This window comes from Leucopleurus acutus, assembly GCF_964270905.1.
Source record: "Leucopleurus acutus genome assembly, chromosome: X".
NCBI classification, from domain to species: Eukaryota; Metazoa; Chordata; class Mammalia; order Artiodactyla; family Delphinidae; genus Leucopleurus; species Leucopleurus acutus.
The window spans coordinates 65,447,538-65,471,722 of record NC_139148.1 but is presented as its reverse complement, the minus strand read 5'-3'; the positions used below and the strand labels follow the sequence as shown (position 1 = coordinate 65,471,722).

Genomic DNA, 24,185 nt, shown 5'->3' with positions numbered 1-24,185 from the left:
AAAACTAAGATTCCTCCTCGTGGAATTTACTGACTTTGGCAAGTGGAGGAGATACAGTATTCTTTACTCACCATTAAGCAATCCAAGCTGAGGAATTTTAACATTGTTGTTTTGAAACATGTGTAGAGCCGTATGCTCTTAGAGCTTTACAGATTACTAGCAATTCTTTATGCTCTCTAATTTTATAAATAAGGAAACCCAAGTCCTAAACTTACACAGTTAACTGTTGCAGAACAAGGACTGAAATCCTAGGTCAGTCCGTCTTATGCTATTTCCTGTACATTCTGTGCCTCCTTCTAGTACACGATACCTGTACAGGCACTTTTAAAATGCCATTTAAACATCTCCGATGCTTGTCAACTTGAGCTGAATTTAAGAGAACCTACCTTCTCTGTTTTTGAATATGTGTACTATTCCATAAGAAAAAAATAAGCTAGCATATTAAAACGAGTTAATTAATAGATTGGCAAAAAGTAAAATTAAAAATATACAATTTCAAAGTAATGGTGAAATGAGCAGGCTCATACACTGGAACTAGAAATCTATGTGCTTTTTTAGGAGGGTTCCAAGCCATTTTTACGTGGAAAACAAGATGTAAAGCAATACATAGTTTTATATTCTAGAGGCCTTTTATGTTTATATATATATATATATATATATATATATATATATAAAAGTGTATATATATATAGAGAGAGAAACCTTTGTAAGGATATACAACAGTGGATATCTCTGGGTAGTTGGGATTGTTCATTAGGGGAACACTGTAACTTTTTACCTTATATGTTGGTATTGTCTAAATTTCTACAACCACCATTTTTTAATAAAACAGTGAAAAATGTTAAAAACTAGTATTTCTACCAGTTAAATTATTTATTCATTTAACCTCTCACTAAACTAGAAGCAGAAGAGCCTAGCAGGGGATAGATTACTTTCAAAAGGAATTAGCAATGAATTATGTACTTGATTTTTTATTTTTTAAGCATCTTTATTGGAGTATAATTGCTTTACAGTGGTGTGTTAGTTTCTGCTTTATACCAAAGTGAATCAGTTATACATATGTCCCCATATCTCTTCCCTCTTGCATCTCCCTCCCTCCCACCCTCCCTATCCCACCCCTCTAGGTGGTCACAAAGCACCGAGCTGATCTCCCTGTGCTATGTGGCTGTTTCCCACTAGCTATCTATTTTACGTTTGGTAGTGTATATATGTCCATGCCACTCTCTCACTTTGTCCCAGCTTACCCTTCCCCCTCCCCGTGTCCTCAAGTCCATTCTCTAGGAGGTCTGTGTCTTTGTTCCCATCTTGCCCCTAGGTTCTTCATGACCTTTTTGGTTTTTTTAGATTCCATATATATGTGTTAGCATACGGTATTTGTTTTTCTCTTTCTGACTTACTTCACTCTGTATGACAGACTCTAGGTCCATCCACCTCAGTACAGATAACTCAATTTTGTTTCTTTTTTATGGCTGAGTAATATTCCATTGTATATATGTGCCACATCTTCTTTATCCATTCATCTGTTGATGGACACTTAGGTTGCTTCCATGTCCTGGCTATTGTAAATAGTGCTGCAGTGAACATTGTGGTACATGAGTCTTTTTGAATTATGGTTTTCTCAGGGTATATGCTCAGTAGTGGGATTGCTGGGTCATATGGTAGTTCTATTTGTAGTTTTTTAAGGAACCTCCATACTGTTTTCCATAGTGGCTGTATCAATTTACATTCCCACCAACAGTGCAAGAGGGTTCCCTTTTCTCCACACCCTCTCTTGCAATTATTGTTTGTAAATTTTTTGATGATGGCCATTCTGACCAGTGTGAGATGATATCTCATTGTAGTTTTGATTTGTATTTCTCTAATGATTAATAATGTTTTATGTACTTTAAAATTGTTAACACGGTGGATTTTATGTTACGTGCATTTTATCTCAATAAAAAAATGTTTTTAAGGAATCAGATTCTAACTCCCTTCCCATCATGCCACTGTTCAAGACCCTTATCGCTCTTGCAAATCTCTTGCCATAACTGCCTAACTGGTCATCCTTGAACTCATCCTTCATAGTGTTGCCAGAGATGCTAAGGTAAAAAACTGACAACCGAAAGGTTAAAATAACCTATTTTGCAAAGTATAAAAGGACTCCTGTGGTCTGTCCCTGGTCTGCTTTTTCCAGGCTCATCTCAATTCAAGCTCTGCCCTCTACTGGCCGCATGGCTTGCGGGATCTTAGTTCTCCCACCAGGGATTGAACCCTTGCCCCGGCAGTGAGAGTGCCGAGTCCTAACCACTGGACTGCCAGGGAATTCCTGCCTTGATCTTTCTATACTCTCTTGCAAGTATCTATACTTGCTGGAGTATCTCCCTTCTTCTCCCTCACCCCACTCCCTCATTCACCTGAGGGTTCCTACTCTTCAACTCTTAGCTCAAACATTACCTTCCTTCTCAACTAAGCTTTTCCTGGTTCCCCTAGGTGAATTGAGATGAATTCAGCACATTGTATTGTCATTGTTTATATACCAGTCTTTCCCATTAGACTGTGAGCATCTTGAATACAGACACTTTTGTTTAACTGAGGTATAGTTGATTTACAATATTATATGAGTTTCAAGTGTACAACATGGCTATTCACCATTTTTAAAGATTATACTCCATTTATAGTTATTATAAAATATTGGTTATGAATACAGACATTTTTAAATTAATTCTTTTCACACCTAGCAGTATCTGTCAATAAACATCTAATTAATTAATTAATTAACTGTGTACATATAAAGTCAGCAATCTGTTCTTTCACTTGAGGGTTTGTTTAGGTTTCACAATCTAAAATTGGATTTTCTCATCAGTAATCAAGGAACAAACATAGGCTGGTAAAGTTGGTTTCGTTTTTATACCTTTCCCCTGTAACTGAGCATGTTTTGGACTTTTAAATAATGAGATTACTGTGATACTACTTAGAGACAGTTTAAAAATATAGACGTTCTGTTGCAAAATGCTTACAATTTTTGAAAACATTATTTTTAAAAAATCCCAGGTCTATCCACCATAGTAGATTTGACTTTAAATGGTAGGATAATGTATGATCTTATAATCTAAGTATTATGTTTTAAAAGACACCTCTCCTGTATAACTGAGTCACTTTGCTGTACAGCAGTAATTAGCACAACTTTGTAAATCAACTACACTTCAATTAAAAAAAAATAGAGGGCTTCCCTGGAGGCGCAGTGGTTAAGAATCTGCCTGCCAATGCAGGGGACACAGGTTTGAGCTCTGGTCCGGGAAGATCCCACATGCCGCGGAGCAACTAAGCCTGTGGACCACAACTACTGAGCCTGAGCTCTAGAGCCTTAGAGCCGCAACTACTGAGCCTGTGTGCCTAGAGCCCGTGCTCCGCAACAAGAGAAACCACCAAAATGAGAAGCCCAAGCACCGCAACGGAGAGTAGCCCCTGCTTGCCACAACTAGAGAAAGCCTGCGTGCAGCAATGAAGACCCAATGCAGCCAAAAATAAATAAATTAAATAAATAAATTTATTTAAAAAAATAGAGAAGAACAACAAAAAAAGACACCTCTCCTAAATGAATATAATTAAAAATCACTCAAGTTCTTCATAGTTGTCTGTTGTTAAATGAAATGCTACCCTACTTATCGGATTACTTACACTCGTAACAGTGTTTTCACTGGAACATTGACTTATTCTCTAATATTTATTCAATGCCTTCTACATGTCGTGCACTATGGTTTACATGCATTATCTCTAATCCTCACAATAACCCTGCAGAGTATTAGCCCTTTTTGAAAGGTGAGGAAACTGACACTGAGCAAGAGAGACGTTGGGGGTTTGCCTAAAGAAGCACAGCTGTAGAGGCTGAGCTGGGATTCTACCCCTTGTCTGACTCCAAATCGTATGCTCTCTGCTAGGCCACAAAGTCTTATTTTGCAGTGACTTATTTTATTTTTATGGTGAATTATTTCCCCCTCTGGTAGAAAGAAAGTTGCTTATTCTTGCAACTGGTGTCATTTTAGGGAGGCAGCATGATAAAAATGAAAAGGCATGGTCTTTGACAAAATTATCCATATCTCAAGACTTCCCTGGTGGTCCAGTGGGTAAGACTCTGAGCTCCCAATGGAGGGGACCTGAGTTCGATCCCTGGTCGGGGAACTAGATCCCGCATGCATGCCGCAACTAAGAGTCCGCATGCCACAACTAAAGATCCCACATGATGCAAGGAAGATCCTGCATGCTGCAACTAAGACACGGTACAGCGAAAATAAATATTTAAAAAAAATAATAATTGACAATTCTTCACTTGTAAAAAATTATCCATATTTCTTGATCTACTTCTGGGAATCTGTAATAGAAAAATAATATGGAATATGGAAAAGAGTGTCATTTTTTTTCTTTTCTTTGGCCACACTGTGTGGCTTGTGGGATATTAGTTCCCTGACCAGGGATCGAACCTGGGCCCTGTGAGTGAAAGCCCTGAGTCCAAACCACCAGACAGCCAGGGAATTCCCTGGAAAAGAATGAATGCACAAAGCATACTGAAACATTAAAAAATGGTCTTAATAATGCTAGGGTGGCAGATAGTTTTCCTCCCGTTTGCTCAGTTTTCAAAAAATTGTGTAAAATTTTAAAGATCATGTATGTTAATGCAACCCAAGTGATCTTTAGCAAGTTACTCTGAGTCTCATTTTCCTTATCAGTAGAATGGGAAAATGCCTATCTTCTTTTGTATTGTGAGAATTAAAGGAGATGAGGGCTGTAAAGTGCCTAATGCAGTACCTGGTATGTAGAAGACATTAGATGAATATTATTGATAGAAAATAAAATAAGCTTGTGTTCCTCTGCAGTATAAAATATTTTTCAATTGATCTTTTTATATTGTTTTTATGAAGCTTATTCAGAAAATAAAATTATCTGCATATTTTGACAAGGCAGGCAATTATTGGAAAAAACTTCTGTATTCTTTGACATTGCTTTGAGAAGTGATGCATGAAAGTATCACATGCGCAAAACCCCAGCAATTACTTAGAAAATACCTTATTACCAAGAACAAAAGGCTCAGTAGCATTGCAAAACAAACAAATTGAGACATCCTCCAAAAATAAACATCAAGGAGAGGGGACAGTGGTATATTTTAGCCCTGTGCAAGAAGTATGTGAACTGAGAATGGAGCAGATAGCATTTAAGGAGTACAGATACTCTCTTCTCTGTTCACTGTCTTTCTCCTTCAGTCATTATCTGCCAATTATGTTTCCAGGTCTGTTCAGTCTCACTTGTAATTTAAGGATGGAGTTGAAAATTTATTCCTTAACCAGGAATTTTTTAAACTAACATTTGTAGGCTAGTGGATTATTAAGAAAGCTAAAAATATCAAGAATTTTTATGAATAAACCCTGATGGTCTAGAACACAGATATAATGAAATAAGTTTTGGGGGAAAGGGAGGTGCATTTTAGAGGAATTCAGACTGTTGATGCTTAGCTTTATTACTTCTGAAATTCAAAAGTAATCTTAATGGCAGCATCAGAATTTAGATTTAAATTATAGTGGATTCCTATATACCAGGGGTCCCCAACCCCCGGGCCACAGACTGGTACCGGTCCGTGGCCTGTTAGGAACCGGGACTCACAGCAGGGGCTGAGCGGCGGGCCGCCGGGCGGGCGAGCGAAATACAGCCGCTCCTGATTGCTCGCATTACCGCCAGAGCTCCACCTCCTGTCAGATCAGCGGGGGCATTAGATTCTCATAGGAGTGCGAACCCTACTGTGAACCGCGCATGCAAGGGAGCTAGGTTGCGCACACCTTATGAGAATCTAATGCCTGATGATCTGAGGTGGAGCTGAGGCGTTGATGCTCTGCAAATACAGATTATCATTAGCAGAGAGCTTTGACTGTACGGAGACCATAATAAATCAATTGCTTGCAAACTCATATCAAAACCCTATCAGTGAGTGGCAAGGGAAAACAAGCTCAGGGCTCCCACTGATTCTGCATTATGGTGAGCTGTATAATTATTTCATTATATATTACAATGTAATAATAATAGAAATAAAGTGCACAATAAATGTAATGCACTTAAATCATCCCGAAACCATCCCCCGCCACCCCGTCCATGGAAAAACTGTTCCACGAAACCAGTCCCCGGTGCCGAAAAGATTGGGGACCACTGACTGCTATATGCTATCTTTGCTGAGTGATATTTAGTGATAATAGGAAAATTTGTAGTTGTTAAGGCTTAATCTATTTTGCTAGAGCTAATTGGGATACATATTATGCAAGCAAGTAGAATAAAGTTAAATTAGTGCAGTGTTGTGTTACTGCACTTTCTTGGTCCTCTTAATCCCTTGTAGTCCTAAAATTTTCATCGTACTTGATTATTACTAACAGAATTAGAGATATTAATTGACTTCCTGTTAGTGGGATTATTTTGTGGCCATAATAATTTAAATGCTTCAAGAGAAGAGAAAGACTTTAAGCTTACTTAACTTTGTTGGTAAGCATTATATTTTAATTGTGAATATTATTACTCTTCTTTTTGTTTTATTTAAATAGTTGAAAGTAGAGTAATGTACTCCAAGAAGGGGAGATATCAATTGATTGTGAAAGTCTTTGCTTATAAATTTAATGTTTTTTCATAGTAAACTTTTATTTTGTTTTAAATAAATATATCCAGTGCAAATTTTAAGACTGGATGGGTATATTTTCTCAAATGTTTTTTAAAACTGTAGTGGAAAAAGTATTTGCAGTAGGAGTTGTTTCCAAATCAATTACTTTTTTGAGTTGAGCTCACTTGATAAACCTCCTACCTTTATGTACTATAGTCCCTGGAAAATATCTTTTCTACTAACAACTTTAAAGTATTAAATAGTAAATAGAAGGGCCTGAAGGTCACAGGTGATATATTAATCCTTTACTTTTGAAGGTTATGACTTTGGAAGATAAAGGAATATTTAGAGAGTGAATAGTGGGACTTAGTGTAGAGCCTATAGAGAAACAAAATTTTTATTTCTAAGGCATAGCTTTCAGTACCCAAACAATGGGCTCTTGACAACGAATAAGAGGCATCCTAAGGAAGAAGGTTCTTCAGTACTAGCGATTTACTCCGATCAAGAAAACTTTTAACTCAAATGTGAAAAAAGAGAAATTCCTTTATAAAATCATATAACAGAAGAGACAAAAGAAGACTAGTGAAAGAAGTGTCTAGGAATTATTAAGGTGTTTTATATATATATATATATTTAACATCTTTATTGGAGTATAATTGCTTTACAATGGTGTGTTAGTTTCTGCTTTATAACAAAGTGAATCAGTTATACATATACATATGTTCCCATATCTCTTCCCCCTTGCATCTCCCACCCTCCCACCCTCCCTATCCCACTCCTCTAGGTGTCACAAAGCACCGAGCTGATCTCCCTGTGCTATGTGGCTGTTTCCCACTAGCTATCTATTTTACGTTTCATAGTGTATATATGTCCATGCCACTCTCTCACTTTGTCCCAGCTTACCCTTCCCCCTCCCCATATCTTCAAGTCCATTCTCTAGTAGGTCTGTGTCTTTATTCCCGTCTTGCCCCTAGGTTCTTCATGACCTTTCTTTTTCCCTTAGATTTCATATATATGTGTTAGCATATGGTATTTGTTTTTCTCTTTCTGACTTACTTTGTATGACAGACTCTAGGTCCATCCACCTCAGTACAAATAACTCAATTTTGTTTCTTTTTTATGGCTGAGTAATATTCCATTGTATATATGTGCCACATCTTCTTTATCCATTCATCTGTTGATGGACACTTAGGTTGCTTACATGTCCTGACTATTGTAAATAGTGCTGCAATGAACATTGTGGTACATGACTCTTCTTGAATTATGGTTTTCTCAGGGTATATGCCCAGTAGTGAGATTGCTGGGTCATATGGTAGTTCTATTTTTAGTTTTTTAAGGAACCTCTGTACTGTTCTCCATAGTGGCTGTATCAATTTACATTCCCACCAACAGTGCAAGAGGGTTCCCTTTTCTCCACACCCTCTCCAGCATTTATTGTTTCTAGATTCTTTGATGATGGCCATTCTGACGGGTGTGAGATGATATCTCATTGTAGTTTTGATTTGCATTTCTCTAATGATTAATGATGTTGAGCATTCTTTCATGTGTTTGTTGGCAATCTGTATATCTTCTTTGGAGAAATGTCTATTTAGGTCTTCTGCCCAGTTTTGGATTGGGTTGTTTGTTTTTTTCATATTGAGCTGCATGAGCTGCTTGTAAATTCTGGAGATTAATCCTTTGTCAGTTACTTCATTTGCAAATATTTTCTCCCATTCTGAGGGTTGTCTTTTGTTCTTCTTTATGGTTTCCTTTGCTGTGCAAAAGCTTTTAAGTTTTATTAAGTCCCATTTGTTTACTTTTGTTTTTATTTCCATTTCTCTAGGAGGTGAGTCAAAAAGGATCTTGCTGTGATTTATGTCATAGAGTGTTCTGCCTATGTTTTCCTCTAAGAGTTTGATAGTGTCTGGCCTTACATTTAGGTCTTTAATCCATTTTGAGCTTATTTTGGTGTATGGTGTTAGGGAGTGTTCTAATTTCACACTTTTCCATGTAGCTGTCCAATTTTCCCAGCACCACTTATTTAAGAGGCTGTCTTTTCTCCACTGTATATTCTTGCCTCCTTTATCAAAGATAAGGTGACCATATGTGCATGGGTTTATCTCTGGGCTTTCTATCCTGTTGCATTGATCTATATTTCTGTTTTTGTGCCAGTGCCATACTGTCTTGATTACTGTAGCTTTGTAGTATAGTCTGAAGTCAGGGAGCCTGATTCCTCCAGCTCCGTTTTTCTTTCTCAAGATTGCTCTGACTATTTGGGGTCTTTTGCGTTTCCATAAAATTGTGAATTTTTTTGTTCTAGTTCTGTGAAAAATGCCAGTGGTAGTTTGATAGGGATTGCATTGAATCTGTAGATTGCTTTGGGTATTAGAGTCAATTTCACAATGTTGATTCTTCCAATCCAAGAACATGGTATATCTCTCCATCTATTTGTGTCATCTTTAATTTCTTTCATCAGTGTCTTATAATTTTCCGCTTACAGGTCTTTTGTCTCCTTAGGTAGGTTTATTCCTAGATAAGGTGTTATATTTGAGTTATCTAGAATATATCACATTCTTCAACCATTTCAGGAAGATCAGGTGGTGGTTTATTTTTAGGAATGGTGTATTTTTTCCTGTTGTGTATAATTTGAATTGCTTAATGTTTATTTAATTTCCCTGTGTAATTGCATAGAAATTATATAAGACGTAGTCCTTACCCATAAGAATTAAAATGTAGAGCAGTAGTACTCAAACTTCAGTGTATAAAGAATCACTTGGGGAACTCCCCTGGTGGTGCAGTGGTTAAGAATCCACCTACCAACGCAGGGGACATGGGTTTGATCCCTGATCCGGGAAGATCCCACGAGTCGTGGAGTAACTAAGCCTGTGTGCCACAACTACCGAGCCTGCGCTCTAGAGCCTGCGAGCCACAACTACTGAGCCCGCGCACCACGACTACTGAAGTCCGTGCACCTAGAACCCGTGCTCCGCAGCAAGAGAAGCCACCGCGATGAGAAGCCCATGCACGTGGCCCCCGCTCACCACAACTAGGGAAAGCCTGCGCACAGCAACAAAGACCCAATGCAGCCAAAAATAAATAAATAAAATAAATAAATTTTTAAAAAAGGAATCACTTGGGGTACATGTTAAAATTCCGTATTCCTGGAATCCACCAGAAGCTAAAGAGCCCCCCAGGAAGAGAAAGGGAAATCACAGCCTTGATTAAAGATTTAAAGGCATCAGAGGTGGTAAGTGATGCAGTATCTCACAACAACAGCCCTCAATGGCCAGTGAAAAAAGACTAACAGGAACTGAAGCCTTATAGCAGATTATTACCAACTGATTTCAATTGTTTTTCCCATAGCCCAGGCTGTTCCAGACATTGCGACTGCAACTGAATCTATTACACAGACTGATGACAAGTGGTATGCAGTCTTAGACATCACTAACACCTTCTGTGCCATCTTACTGATATTTGAGGATCAAGGTCAGTTCATTTTCAGGTAGCAAGGTCTCCTATATATGTTTATAGTATTCTCTAGGGGTACCTAAGGTCCCGTGCCATTTGCTACCAGTTGGTGAGTCAGGATTTAGCATAAGTTCCTCTACCCTTCCATGTTTAAAGCTTTCACTATATGGATGATGCCTTGTTGGCAAGTAAAAGCCTCAGCCTCAATGACCTTGGTGGTGGTGCTCTCATACTACAGAGGTAGCCAGGAGCAGTAGCTGATAAACCCGACGAAATCCAAGGGCCTGCTCACCAAGCAAAGTTCCTTGGGACTAAGGGAATGGATTTATAATGCTCAATTCCTGTTGTGGTCATGGAAAAACGGCTGTCTCTTTGGCCCACCAAACCAAACAGGAAACCCAGCACCTTATTGGACAGTTTTGGGTATTGGAGACAGTATGTGGCTCACTCAGGCATGCTGCTTGGTCTTTTTTATCAGCTAACCCTGCTAATCAGCATCCTTTGAGTAAGGCTTATGTAGATCTACTGAATCAAATTTACTGGAGGATGAAACCTAGAAGTCTGCACTTTTAACAGGCTCCTTTATACTAGCCACACTTTGAGAAACATGGACCTAGTAAGTGTATTATCCATTATGCTAAGGGCTTGCTCTGGGAAGTTTTGATTTACTTTATCACCAAGTCTTTCTTTTACATTGTGTTCCGATCGGTAATTAATAAAAATAGTTTTGAATACATAATAAGATTATAAAAGCTTAAATCAGACTGTGAAAATCCTTTTCAGTTTAGAACAGTGGTTCTCAAGAGGGAGTGGGGAATTTTACTTCCCAAGGGTTATCTGGCAATGTCTGGAGACATTTTCGGTTATTGCCAGCTGGTGATGCTACTGGCATCTAATAGGTAGAGGTCAGGGATGCTGCTCAACATGCAATGTGCAGGACAGCTCCCCACAAAAGAATTATCTGGCCCAAGATGTCAGTTACCCTGCTGCTGAGAAACCTTGGTTTAGAATGATCTGTTTGAATCCTAGCTCTGTGTCTTACTATGGCACTTTGGCCAAGTTGCTTAACCTCTCTGATCCTGTTTACTCAACATTTAAATGAACTAAAAATAGAGTATTTAACCTCATAGTGTTGTTCTGAGGATTGAATTAAATACTCATTCTATAAGGAGAGAAGTTGCTGCCTGACACATACGTACTAAGCATTCCAAATAGTAACTGCTATTTTCTCCATAAAATCAAGATGGGCTTACTTTAATATATATTAAAATGTTAAAAGATTAGGTCATTGTGAATAAGGATTATAGCTTCTAATTATCATGTCCCAAGCTATGTTCATGTACTTTTATTGTAAAAGTTTAAAACTAGTTCATTTTTAAAAAAATGAACTGAGAAAGTAACCTAATTAATTGCCTCGGTAATAAGCAGTCTTTTGAGGTAATAATCCCATTTATAAGAGCTTTAAAGAGAATTTGTAATTCCTTTGAACTAATTTCTTCTACTTGATAAGTTATTTGGGGATTGTAGAGCCAGAAATCTGGTCTTTCCAGTCTGTTAATAAACAAGAAGAGGAATATAATACATTTTTTACATAGACCTATTCAAGACTTTGTTTAAGAAGACTCCACATGTTTACCACTAATTCAAAGCACATACATTTGTTTTATTGGAATGATCATATATCTATGTGCTTGAATAGAGATAGACTATTTGAAACTATACCTGTTACTGCTTTACATTTTTTTTTCTAAAAGAGCCCGAAATAGTATCTGTAGCCATGGTGAATAAAATAGGCAAATTATGTTTGAATTTGCTGGTAACTGTCAAATTTAATTTGAAAATATAACAGAATTAATGACTGCTTTAGAATATAGAATGCATATTTTCTGTGAACTAATATTGTTCTCTTAGCCAAGAGGATCATTAAGTCTGTATCAAATAATAAGAATTCATTTTTTAGAAAAACTGAGTTTAATTTATGCAGCCTTATTTTAAATCAAATATCCCTATTCTTGACAATTTTTGGTAACTAATTCTACGACTAAAGATGAACTAGCCTCCACCCCTTGTTCCTTGTCCTATCTGCCTTCTAGTTCACTCTCTTCCACTGCCTTTACCACCAACCTGTTTCCTTTTTTTTAAAATTGAAGTATAGTTGATGTACAATGTTGTGTTAGTTTTAGATGTACAGCACAGTGATTCAGTTATACACATATGTATTCTTTTTCAGATTCTTTTCCCTTGTAGGTTATTACAAAATATTGAGTATAGTTCCCTGTGCTATACAGTAGGTCCTTGTTGGTTATCTATTTTATATATAGTACTGTGTATATGTTAATCCCAAATTCCTAATTTATCCCTCCCCCAACAACCTGTTTCCTATCATTCATTGTTCCACAAGTCTTGTTAATTATTTGTTATACCAGTCTTCTGCGAGTGTATATATTTCTCTGTGGGCTTATTAGAGACTATATTCATTTTTCCATGTGTAGCATATTCATTTTGTGGCTCTTACTGGAATTACTTTATATCTGCTACAAAACTATTTTTTATGCCATCTTTCTCTATTGTTCATAGAAGTGTACTCAGGAAGTAAAATTTTTTTCAGTATTGCCTGAATTCAAGCATGCTTTAAAGGTAAATCATGCATTTTTAGAATCCATGTTATTGTTGCCTTCCTGAAATTAAAAAAAATCCCATTTCTATTAAGTGTTTATGTGTGTAATCATCTTTTTTTCCTTATATGTTGATGATGCAAGTGAGTCCATTCCCAGCTGGGTTCTTTTAAATAGAAATTCAGTACACACTAACTGAATGCCTACTATATGGTAAAGTACTATGTGTGTCTGCTCTCTAGTAGCTAATAATCTAGAGAAGGAAACAGATACCAAATTGTCTTAGAATGATAAGTGCTATAACACAGGTAAAAAGTGTTGTGAAACATCTAGCAGGGGTGGGGGGATTAATATGCTTGTGTCCTGGTTCCTTGACCACCTAGGAAAACCATTTAGGGTCATTCAATTAAAACCCACTAAACCCACTAGACGTGCATTCTTTGAGAATTTTGTTGGGATGACTAAAGCCACAGAAGCCATTCTTATTGGTTCCAGGGATTATTTTTCTTAGCCTAAGTCTGAGGCAACTCATTTGCATTACTGACACCTATCTTTCAAAGAGTGCTATCTTTCTATTAGGTTCCTGATCCACTTCCCAACTGAAAAGGCACATCCTAACATCTGTTCTTTGATGATTGAATTTAATGAGAAGGAACTATTTTTAAAGTTTGAATGCCAGTGCCCTGGCCAAACTTCAGTGTAAGTAATGGGAAATGTAATTGGTCAAATGCTTCTGAATAGTGAACCACTCCATGATTTCCCAGCCCTTTACAAACATATCCCTGTAAAGAAGAACAAAACCATAAATTAGCATTAACTCTGCATTGAGATTCTTCTGCACTTCTTTTTTTTTATCTTTTCCCATCTTCTTACTACTCTTGCAAAGTTTGAACATAAGGGTAGAGGTGAGGGGAAGGATAAATGAATATGATTGCGTTTATTTCAAACTGAAATTCTCATTGACTAACCATGCTTCTCTTCCATTGCCTCATTGATGACTGGCTTTTAAAAAGAAACAAACAAAATGTAGCTCTTTCTTTGTGTAGACGTAAATTTTCATTTCTCCGAGTTAAATGTTTGGGAGTGCAGTTGCTGGATTGTATGGTTAGTGTATATTTTACTTACTTAATTTTTTTAACATCTTTGTTGGAGTATAATTGCTTTACAATGGTGCTTGCTTAATTTTTTTTTTTGTTTTTTTGTTTTGTTTTGTTTTGTTTTGTTTTGCGGTACGCGGGCCTCTCACTGTTGTGGCCTCTCCTGTTGCGGAGCACAGGCTCCGGACACGCAGGCTCAGCGGCCATGGCTCAAGGGCCCAGCTGCTCCGCGGCATGTAGGATCTTCCCGGACTGGGGCACGAACCCGTGTCCCCTTCATCGGCAGGCGGACTCTCAACCACTGCGCCACCAGGGAAGCCCTGCTTGCTTAATTTTTTAAAGAAACTGCCAAACTGTTTTCCGGAGTGACTGTACCATGGTACATTCCCACCAAAAATGTATGAGAGACCCAGTTTCTCTACGTCCTCGCCAGAATTTGGTACTGTCGCTATATTTTGTTTTAGTAACGGGTGTGTAGTGATAGCTCATTGTGCTCTTAATTTGCATTTCTGTAACGGCTGATGATGTTGAACATCTTTTTGTGTGTTTCTTTGTCATCAGTAGATCATCTTCGATGAAATCTTTTCATGTCTTGCCTATTTTGTTTGTTTTACTGTTGAGTTTTGATAGTTTTAAAAAATATATTCTAGCTACTAATCCTTTTTAGATGTGTGGTTTGTAAATATTTTCTCCCACTCTGTAGCTTGTCTTCACATCCTCATAACAGGGTCTTTCACAGAGCAAAAGTTTTTAATTTTGATGAGGTCCAGTTTACCTTTTTTTTTTCTTTTTTATGAATCATGCTTTTGGTGTCAGGTCTAAGAACTCTTTGCCTACCCCTTGATCCTGAACATTTTCTCCCATATTTTTTTCCTAATTTTTAAATAGTTTTCATTTTTACATTTAGGTATGTGATCCATTTTTAATTAATTTTTAAAATAAATTTATTTATTTTATTTTATGTATGTATTTTTGGCTGTGTTGGGTCTTCGTTGCTTTGTGCAGGCTTTATCTCTAGTTGTGGCGAGCAGGGGCTACTCTTTGTTGCGGTGAGCCGGCTTCTCATTGTGGTGGCTTTCTCTTGTTGTGGAGCACAGGCTTTAGGCACGAGGGCTTCAGAAGTTGTGGCAGGCAAGCTCAGTAGTTGTGGCTCGTGGGCTCTAGAGTGCAAGCTCAGTAGTTGTGGCACACGGGGTTAGTTGCTCCTCGGTATGTGGGATCTTCCCGGACCAGGGCTCGAACCCGTGTCCCCTGCATTGGTAGGCGGATTCTTAACCACTGCACCACCAGGGAAACCCCTTTAATTAATTTTTGTATAAGGTGTGAAGTTTAGTTTGAGGTTCGTATTTTTGACTATGGATGTCCAGTTGCTTCAGCACCATTTATTGAAAAGGCCGTCCTTTCTGTACTGAGTTGATTTTGCACCTTTGTGAAATATCAGTTAGCTATACTTGTGTAGGTCTGTTTCTGGCTCTTGTTTCTGTTCCATTGATCTATATGTATCTATCCTTTTATGTAGCTATATAATAAACCTTAAAATCAGGTAGAGTGGCTTTTCTCACTTTCTTTGGAATCTTTAGCCAATGAAAGGTTTTTTGATTTTATCTTATTTATTAAGAAATAAGTAATTCACAAAAAATGTAGTATTGCAATATACATTTAAATCTCATCATGAAATAATGTAATTTTAAGAATAATTATCATCAGGCACAAGTACTAAATTTAATTTTTAGTTCTTTCACATTTTTTATGTACCTCTGCTTATTAGTCTTGGTTTTAAGTAAGTTATCTAGCTAAAAGAAATTTTAAATGCCAAGTTGAGAGTATTAATGGCATGCTGTCTTTGTCTTTTTTTTAGATGGTGTTATCTGAAAAGGTTAGTCAGCTGATGGAATGGACCAATAAAAGGCCTGTAATAAGAATGAATGGAGACAAGTTCCGTCGCCTTGTTAAAGCCCCACCGAGAAACTACTCCGTTATTGTCATGTTCACTGCTCTCCAACTTCATAGACAATGTGTCGTGTGCAAGTATGAACTTTCAACTACACTTTAAAAATTAAATAACTCATAAGATTTTAACCATATCTCAACCCCAGAAGAATGAAATTAGTTCAGTGGGTACATAAACAATTAATGTATATACGTTACTTAGAGTGTCTGTAGTAACACATAATAGTACTACTCTTTTATAGTCTTTTCTTGATGGTCCATATTATTGGGGGAGGGACAAAGAGCAAGGATAAAGTTTCATGGTAACCATCCTAGAAATAACATAAAAAAAATCTAACAATCATCTTATAAATTGGTATCAACTTATATAAATGCGTGTCAATAGCATTGATGTAGTGTTTTATTATTTGTGTGTGCTTTCAACTTCATACTCTTGTTTTATCACAACAACTCCAGAAGGTACATAAAGCAAATATTCTCTCATTTTTGGAAGAAACAGGTTCCAATATGTTAACTGGTCTACCCAAAGCTATAGATATTTATTAATGCAATAATGGTGGCTACATCCAAAATTTGGAATTACAAGAGAACTTTTTTAGAAAACAAAGATGCATGATTTAGAGGTGTTTCTTTTTTCTAGATTATTTTGTAGTAATTTTAAACCTTAGAAATCGAGACTAATCTCACTTAAAATTTCATCAAACAATGGTTTGTTGATTTTATTTTACTATTTCTGAATGATCTTAGGAAAAAAGACATTTCTTTAAACAAAAGAACTATAGATAATTAAAAATAGTGGATACTAAAAAATAAAATCGCTTTTGCTTTTTGTTGTTTATTTACTTATATTTTTAGATCAGTATTGTGATCTGGGAATTCACTTTAAATGAAACGACAAAGTTACCCTGTGAAAAACTAATTTAGTAAAATCTTGGAGGCTTTCCAAATTCTGATAGCCTGAGCCCATGTGAAGGAATAGACAGCCTTCTTTCAGAATAGTGTGTTATGCTACCCCAAGCCTTTCTAACTCTTTTTAAAGGATTTTCTCCTCAGAGGTAGGAGATAGTCAAGGGATTTGGTACCAGAGTGCTTTTTTTTTTTTTTAGGGATGGCTGTTATGCTGAGTATAAATTAAAAGTAAGTAGAAGAAGGAAAAACAATAGTAGATATTAACTGTGAATAAACTTAAACTCTGGAATTACTCTATAATTCAGTCAGTTTACTCACTAGCAATCATGAGTATACAAAAATGTCAGGGAATGAACAAAGTCCTTCATAATTCTGTATTAAATGCAAATTAATGGAGTTCTTAATAACTAAAGTTTTTAATACTGTCTTACTTTTTACAAGACCAAATTGTAAATTAGCACATTTTCCTAAACTCATTCAAATAATTAAAACTAAGCAACAGCGATGTGTGTAATACTATATATTTGGTGCCATCAGGATGAAAAGTATAAGAAAGATATGCTATCCTTATCATCCGGCTAGGGAAATCAGTTCCACATATGAAAATTTAGCTGGCAATATAAGACAATTTATGATTAAGTACCAAATGAATTGTGTACATAATAAATGCTATAAAATTTCAGGAAGGACATATAAGAGGAGTGGTTAGGGTTGGCCTAATGGAGAAGATAGGACTTGTACTAGGGCTAGACAGATGGATCAGATTTACATAGCAGTAGGATATTCTGATTAGAAGCAATGATGTGTGCAAGGGTACAGAGATAGGCATAAAGTGCTGGAATTAAGAGATCCTGTTTGAGGTTGAGTTGTAGTAAGGCTATGTAAAAGCTAGATGCATTATTTGGAAATAGATGATAAAGAACTTTGAATAACCAGTGAAAGAGCTTGGAGACTGTTCTGAAGGTAATAGAAAAGCAACAATGGTTTCTGAGACGAGGAGGAGTATCAGGAAAGTAGTCATTTAGGAAGACTGATATATATTGCAATGTAAGAAGGATTGGAGGAGGAGAAAGTAGAGTTAGAGTTTTAATGTTCTAATTTCAGATATTAAGGATCTGACTTTAGATGATAACAATGAAAATAAATGGGGAAGGATAGAGTTAAAAGATAATCAGAAATGAAAAATTGTCAGATCTTAGAAACTGAAAGCATATGGGAGATCAGGGAAAAGTAAAATATGGCCTGAGGTTTCAATTAATCTCAATTCCTTAGATTCTTCTTCTTTTTCACTGTAATAATTCATCAGACTGTATTCTTACTAAGTAGCGTTTTGTACTTTAGATTTCTTAAATAGATTAATATTATAGTCTAATTTCTCTGGGAAGTACTTCAACCTTGTCTTTGAACTCTTAGAAGTAATTTAGGGTATTAAAAATTGGTATAGAAACAATCTAGTTAGACTTTCTTCCAGCGAATGTTGAAGGAACTTTGAGATAAGGAGTAGGCACAAAGTATGAAGCAGAGTCAAGTAATCACTACTTCATGGTGAAATCCCCAACACTTGGTATAAGGCTTCTCTTATGCCAAAACAGTTGGCAGTGTTTTCCAAGGTTTGTCCTAACCCTGTCAGCAGAGCCTGACTTGCATTAGATTGCTTTAAAAAATGTTTTATATGTTATCTTCACAAATCCGATTGCATCCAGGCAAGCTGATGAAGAATTCCAGATCCTGGCAAACTCCTGGCGATATTCCAGTGCATTTACCAACAGGATATTTTTTGCTATGGTGGATTTTGATGAAGGCTCTGATGTATTTCAGATGGTAAGCTATTTGGTTTATTCTATTAAATAGAAATAGATAACATATGGCTAATATGGAATACCTTTATTTCAATGGCTGCAAGAAGTTAAATAAGATTTGTCTTACCTAAGATCTAGAGTAGTTAATGAGATAAAAGCTAAACTTAAGCTAAACATGAAATGTAGTGGTCAATACTAGCCTATTAGAATATGGAAATTGGGTAGAAATCAAGTAACTTTTATGTATTTTTTATTGTGGTAAAATATAAAAAATTACCACTTTATTTTTTTTAAAATAAATGTATTTATTTATTTATTTCTGGCTGTGTTGGGTCTTCGTTGCAGTGCATGGGCTTCTCATTGCGGTGGCTTCTTTTGTTGCAGAGCACGGGCTCTAAGCACGTGGGCTCCAGTAGTTGTGGCTCACAGGCTCTAGAGTAGTTGTGGCACACGGGCTTAGTTGCTCCGTGGCATGTGGGATCTTCCCGGACCAGGGCTTGAACCCGTGTCCCCTGCATTGGCAGGTGGATTCTTAGCCACTGTGCCACCAAGGAAGTCCCCCCTCTTTCATTTCTGATATTAGTAATTTGTGTCTTCTCTCTTTTTTCTTAGTTAGCTTGGCCTAGAGGCTTATTGATTTTACTGATCTTTTCAAAGAACAAGCTTTTGGTTTCATTGATTTTTCTCTATTGCTTTTCTACCTTCAGTTTCATTACTTTCTTCTCTAATTTTTATTATTTCTCTTCATTTACCTTTGGATTTAATTTGCTCTTTTGTTGGTTTCCTAAGATGGAAACTTAAATTATTGAGTTTAGACCTTTCTTTTTTTGCCGTATATGCATTCAGTGTTGTAAATCTCCCTGTAACCATTGCTTTTGCTGTATTCCACAGATTTGGATAAGTTCTGTTTCCATTTTCATTTAATTCAAAATACTTTTTAAGTTTTCTTGAGATTTCTTCTTTGACCTATGTGTTAATTAGAATTGTGCTGTTTGGTTTCCATGTATTTTGGAATTTTCCAGTTATCTTTCTGTTATTGGTGTCCAGTTTAATTCCATTGTGGTCTGAGGGCAGACATTGTGTGATTTCTGTTCTTTAAATTTGTTATGGTGTGTTTTATGGCCCAGAATGTGGTCTTGCTTGGCAAATTCTGTTGTTTTGGATGAAGTCTACAGATGTCAGTTATATCCAGTTGTTTAGATGGTGTTATTGAGTTCAGCTATGTCCTTACTGATTTTTTGCCTGCTGGATCTGTCCATTGGGTCTTGAAGTCTCCAACTACGATAGTAGATTTATCTATTTCTTCTTGCAGTTCTATTAGTTTTTGCCTCACATAGTTTGACACTATGTTGTTAGGCACATACATGTTAAGGATTGTATCTCTTCTTGGAGAATTGACCCCTTTTTCATCACGTAATGCCCTTTTTTATCCCTAATATCTTTCCTTGTTTTGAAGTCTGCTCTATCTGAAATGAATATAACTACTCTTGCTTTCTTTTGATTAGTGTTAGCATCGTATATTTCTTCCAGTTACTTTTTTTTCCTTCTACAATGATTTTATTATAAATATGTTCTTTTGAAATAAACAAATATTGCATTCAAGACTATCAGCAAACTTGTTCTAAGGTAATAAAAGAGGGAAAATGGAACCAGGAACCACTTAGAAGTAGAGATAAATAGCAAAGACACCTGCATGCCATGCTGACTGCCTTTCCCCCAAGAAGTAACAGGAGGTTAACGGGGACATCACATTCTCATTAGCGCATTAATGAAAATAAGCTTCGAGTATGGTAATTTGCACTAGTTCTGTAAACTGAACTGCTCCTCTCCTTGGTCCTAAGAACTAGAATGGGAAGACAGTCAGTCTTCAGATCCCAGCATCAACAACGAAGATCTTGACTTTGTAACTCTTTGCTCTCAGACAAAACTGTTCACTACTTGCCAGGAGCGATGTCAGAGTAGTCCTTCAGCACCCAGGCCAAGTGCTCATTGTGAGGCTTAAACCATTGCTTTTTCTGTGAAGCAGGCTTTTTCTTTCTCTGAATAGGGGCCACTTTCTTTGGTCCAGATTCCTGCATGGAAGAAATACCCTGTCACTTTAGATATTCTTCAGTTTTCTCCTCATCCATTGAATCCACGGTGACACTCCTTCACAGTTTCTGAAACTTCTCATCCACAGAAAACTGACAGCTCTTATCATTGAAGAAAAGAATTTTCTTCTTATCAGGAAGGTTTACAAATGGTATCTGGTTCCCTGAATCCTTAACTGCTTTCTGGGAATTGGGCAGTCCTTCCCCAATGTCTTCTAAAAGAATTCCTCCTAAGCCTTGCTGATCATGCTTATTTAAGAGCCTAAGTAGGACCTTCTTATCTTTCAAGTTGTACTTGGGCTTGAAGGCATACTTTCCATCTATTACTTCAGTTTTGGGATTACTGACTATTGCCTCAGTCATTAGCCGTTGTTTCTGCTTGAGTCCAATATCTAAATGTTGTGTTTCATCCAAAATTTTAGTAAGAGGATGTGTATCTCGTTGCTAATGCCATGTTTTCATGTAATTCAAAATCTTAGCAAGAACGCCAAACTTATATCCAGAGTGTTCTGATAGAACTTTCGAGTTAAATGATCCATTGCTATGATCAGAATTGTGTTTAGAGCTTGATGATCCTCCATGTTCTAGCTTTGCTTTCTTCTTCTTTGATGATGATCATAATGACTCAGAAGATACAGCATGGTATGTTTCCTCCATCTATTTACTTTTAATCTATATATGTGTCTATTTTAATGTGGGTTTCTTGAAGACAACATATACTTGGGTCTTGTTTTTTGAACCACTCTAACAATTTCTATCTTTTAATTGGTGCATTTAGACCATTGATATTCAAGTTTATTATTGATATAGTTGGATTACCATCTGCCATATTCATGAGTGTTTTCCGTTTTTTGCCCTTTGTTCCTATTTTTGTCTTCCAATCTTTTTCTGCCTTTTGTGGCTTTAATTGATCATTTTATATGATTCCATTTTTCTCTCCTTTTTTAGTATATTAGTTATACTTTTTTTTTTTTGCTTTTCTTAGTTGTTGCCCTAGAGTTGGCAGAATACATTTACAGCTAATTAAAGCCCACTTTCAAATAACACTATACCACTTCATGGGTATCAAGAATACCTTATAGTAACAAAATAATCCTAATCCCCCCTTTCATCCCTTGTATCATTTCTGTCATTCATTTCACTTATATATAGGCACATACACACACACACAATTGAATATATTGCTGGTGTTATTTTGAACAAACTGTTATGTGTTAGATTAATTAAGAATAAGAAAAACAAAAGTTTTTATTTTACCTTCACTTATTCCCTCTTCAGTCCCTCCCTTAATATATGTAGATCCAAGTTTCCAACCTACCTTATTTTCCTTTTCTCTAAAGAACTTCTTTTAACATTTCCTGCCTGGAATTCCCTCAATTTTTCTTTGTCTGAAAAAGTCTTTATTTCTCCTTCACTTTTGAAGAATAATTTCACAGGGTACAGGATTCTCTAAGTTGGTGTTGTTTTTTCCTCTCAACACTTTAAATATTTCACTCCGCTCTCTTCTTGTTTGCATGGTTTCTGAAGAAACATTGGATGTAATTCTTATATCTCTTCCTCTATAGGTAAGAGGAAGAGAGATTCCTCTGACTTCTTTCAGAGTTTTTTTTTTTTTTTTTAGATGTTGGGGGTAGGAGTTAATTAGCTTATTTATTTATTTTTGTTGTGTTGGGTCTTCGTTTCTGTGCGAGGGCTTTCTCTAGTTGTGGCAAGCGGGGGCCACTCTTCATCGCGGTGCGCGGGCCTCTCACTATCGCGGCCTCTCTTGTTGCGGAGCACAGGCTCCAGACGCGCAGGCTCAGTAGTTGTGGCTCACGGGCCTAGTTGCTCCGCGGCATGTGGGATCCTCCCAGACCAGGGCTCAAACCCGTGTCCCCTGCATTAGTAGGCAGATTCTCAACCACTGCGCCACCAGGGAAGCCCCAGAGCTTTTTTTTTATCTTTGGTTTATTTGAGTTAAATTATATGCCTGGGCATAGTTTTATTGGCATTCATCCTGCTTCATGTTCTTAGAGCTTCCTGGATCTGTGATTTGGAGTCTGACGTTATTTTGGGTTATTCTCAGTCATTAAATATTTCTTCTATTCCTTTCTCTTTCTTCTGGTATTCCCATTATGTGTATGTTACACCTTTTGTAATTGGCCCACAGTCCTTGGATATTCTGTTCTGTTTTAGTTTCCTTTTTTTTTGTCTTTGTTCTCTTTGCTTTTCAGTTTTTGAGGATTCTATTGATAGATCTTCTAGCTCAGAGATTCCTCAGACATGTCCAGTGTACTAAGTCCATTAAAGGCATTCTTCATTTCTGTTACAGTGGTTTTCATCACCAACATTTCTTTTTGGTTCTTTTTAGGATTTCCATCTCTCTGCTTACATTAACCATCTGTTTTTGCATGTTGTCTACTTTATCCATTAGAGATATTAGTATATTAGTCAGTTTTGTTTAAAATTCCTGGTATGATAATTCCAACATCCCTTCCAAGTCTGGTTCTGATACTTGCTCTGTTTCTTCAAATTGTGTTTTTTTGACTTTTGATATCCCTTGTAATTTTTTTCTTCATAGCCAGACATGATGTACTAGATGAAAGGAACTGCTGTAAAGTGGCCTTTAGTAATGTGGTGTGAGGGGAGAGGGATGTTTTATAGTCCTATAATTAGATCTCAGTCTTTTAGTGAGCATATGCCTCTGGACTGTGAGCTTCACAAGAGTTTCTCAGTTTTTTTCCTCCCCTCTTAGAGGACAGGATGGCTGGAGTGAACTAGAGTTCGGTATTTCCCTTCTTCCAGGTCAGTTAGGCTCTGATAATACCCCAGCAGGTTAGGCTGTGGTTAACTAGTTTCCTCTGAGGACAGACCTTGTTAAGAAGAGCAGAGTTCTTTGGGGTATTTCAAAATGTTTTATTTTCCCCTCACCCTGACAGTAGCATGAGGTGATTTTTCTCCAGTATTTACTGTGGGAACCTAGTCAAGCTCCTGGAGGTAAATCTCACAATATTTTTACCCCCCTCCCCAAAACTGTGTGCTTTTGGAGTTTTTAACTCTCAGAGTTGTCCACACTGAGCCTCCAGTAATTTGTCAGTTACAGATCAGGTTTTCCTACTCTGGCAATGTTCCTGAGGCGGTTTCCACTTGTTGGTCTCTGCTCAGATAAGCCGTGACTCCCTGTATTTGCCTGTCTGTCTCTCCAATCTTGGGGGCAGTCGTTTGCCCTGTGTCTTCCTCTCTCTTAGGGAATCCCAGAAGAGTTGTCTGCTTTTCAGTTTTTTCAGGTTTTTACTTGTTAATATGATAGAGTAGCGACTTCCAAGCTTCTTACATGCAGAACTGGAAATCATAACTTTCAACTGTATTTTTAACTTCAGCATCTGTACTAGTTTTTTTTTTTTAATTTATTTTTGGCTGTGTTGGGTTTTTGTTGCTACACGTGGGCTTTCTCTGGTTGTGGCGAGCGGGGGCGACTCTTCGTTGCGGTACATGGGCTTCTCATTGCGGTGGCTTTTCTTGTTGCGGAGCACAGGCTCTAGGCGCGTGGGCTTCAGTAGTTGTGGCTTGTGGGCTCCGTAGTTGTGGCTCGTGGGCTCTAGAGTGCAGGCTCAGTAGTTGCGGTGCACGGGCTTAGTTGCTCCGCGGCATGTGGGATCTTCCCAGACCAGAGCTCGAACCCATGTCCCCTG

The 24,185-nt window shown here is 37.1% G+C and overlaps 1 protein-coding gene and 1 pseudogene across 2 annotated transcripts in view; one reads left to right on the top strand and one right to left on the bottom strand.

The window, feature by feature from the left end:
• Positions 1–24,185, top strand: part of MAGT1 (magnesium transporter 1) — a 47,776-nt gene that overhangs the window by 703 nt on the left and 22,888 nt on the right. Inside the window, exons 2-3 of the mRNA XM_082865337.1 lie at positions 15,625–15,794; positions 18,329–18,446. Of these exons, the coding sequence (XP_082721463.1) occupies positions 15,625–15,794; positions 18,329–18,446 (288 nt within the window). The remainder of the gene's footprint in view (positions 1–15,624; positions 15,795–18,328; positions 18,447–24,185) is intronic.
• LOC309978010 (general transcription factor IIE subunit 2-like) lies at positions 20,025–21,129 on the bottom strand (annotated as a pseudogene). The gene has a single exon. The product of its transcript is annotated as a general transcription factor IIE subunit 2-like (transcript).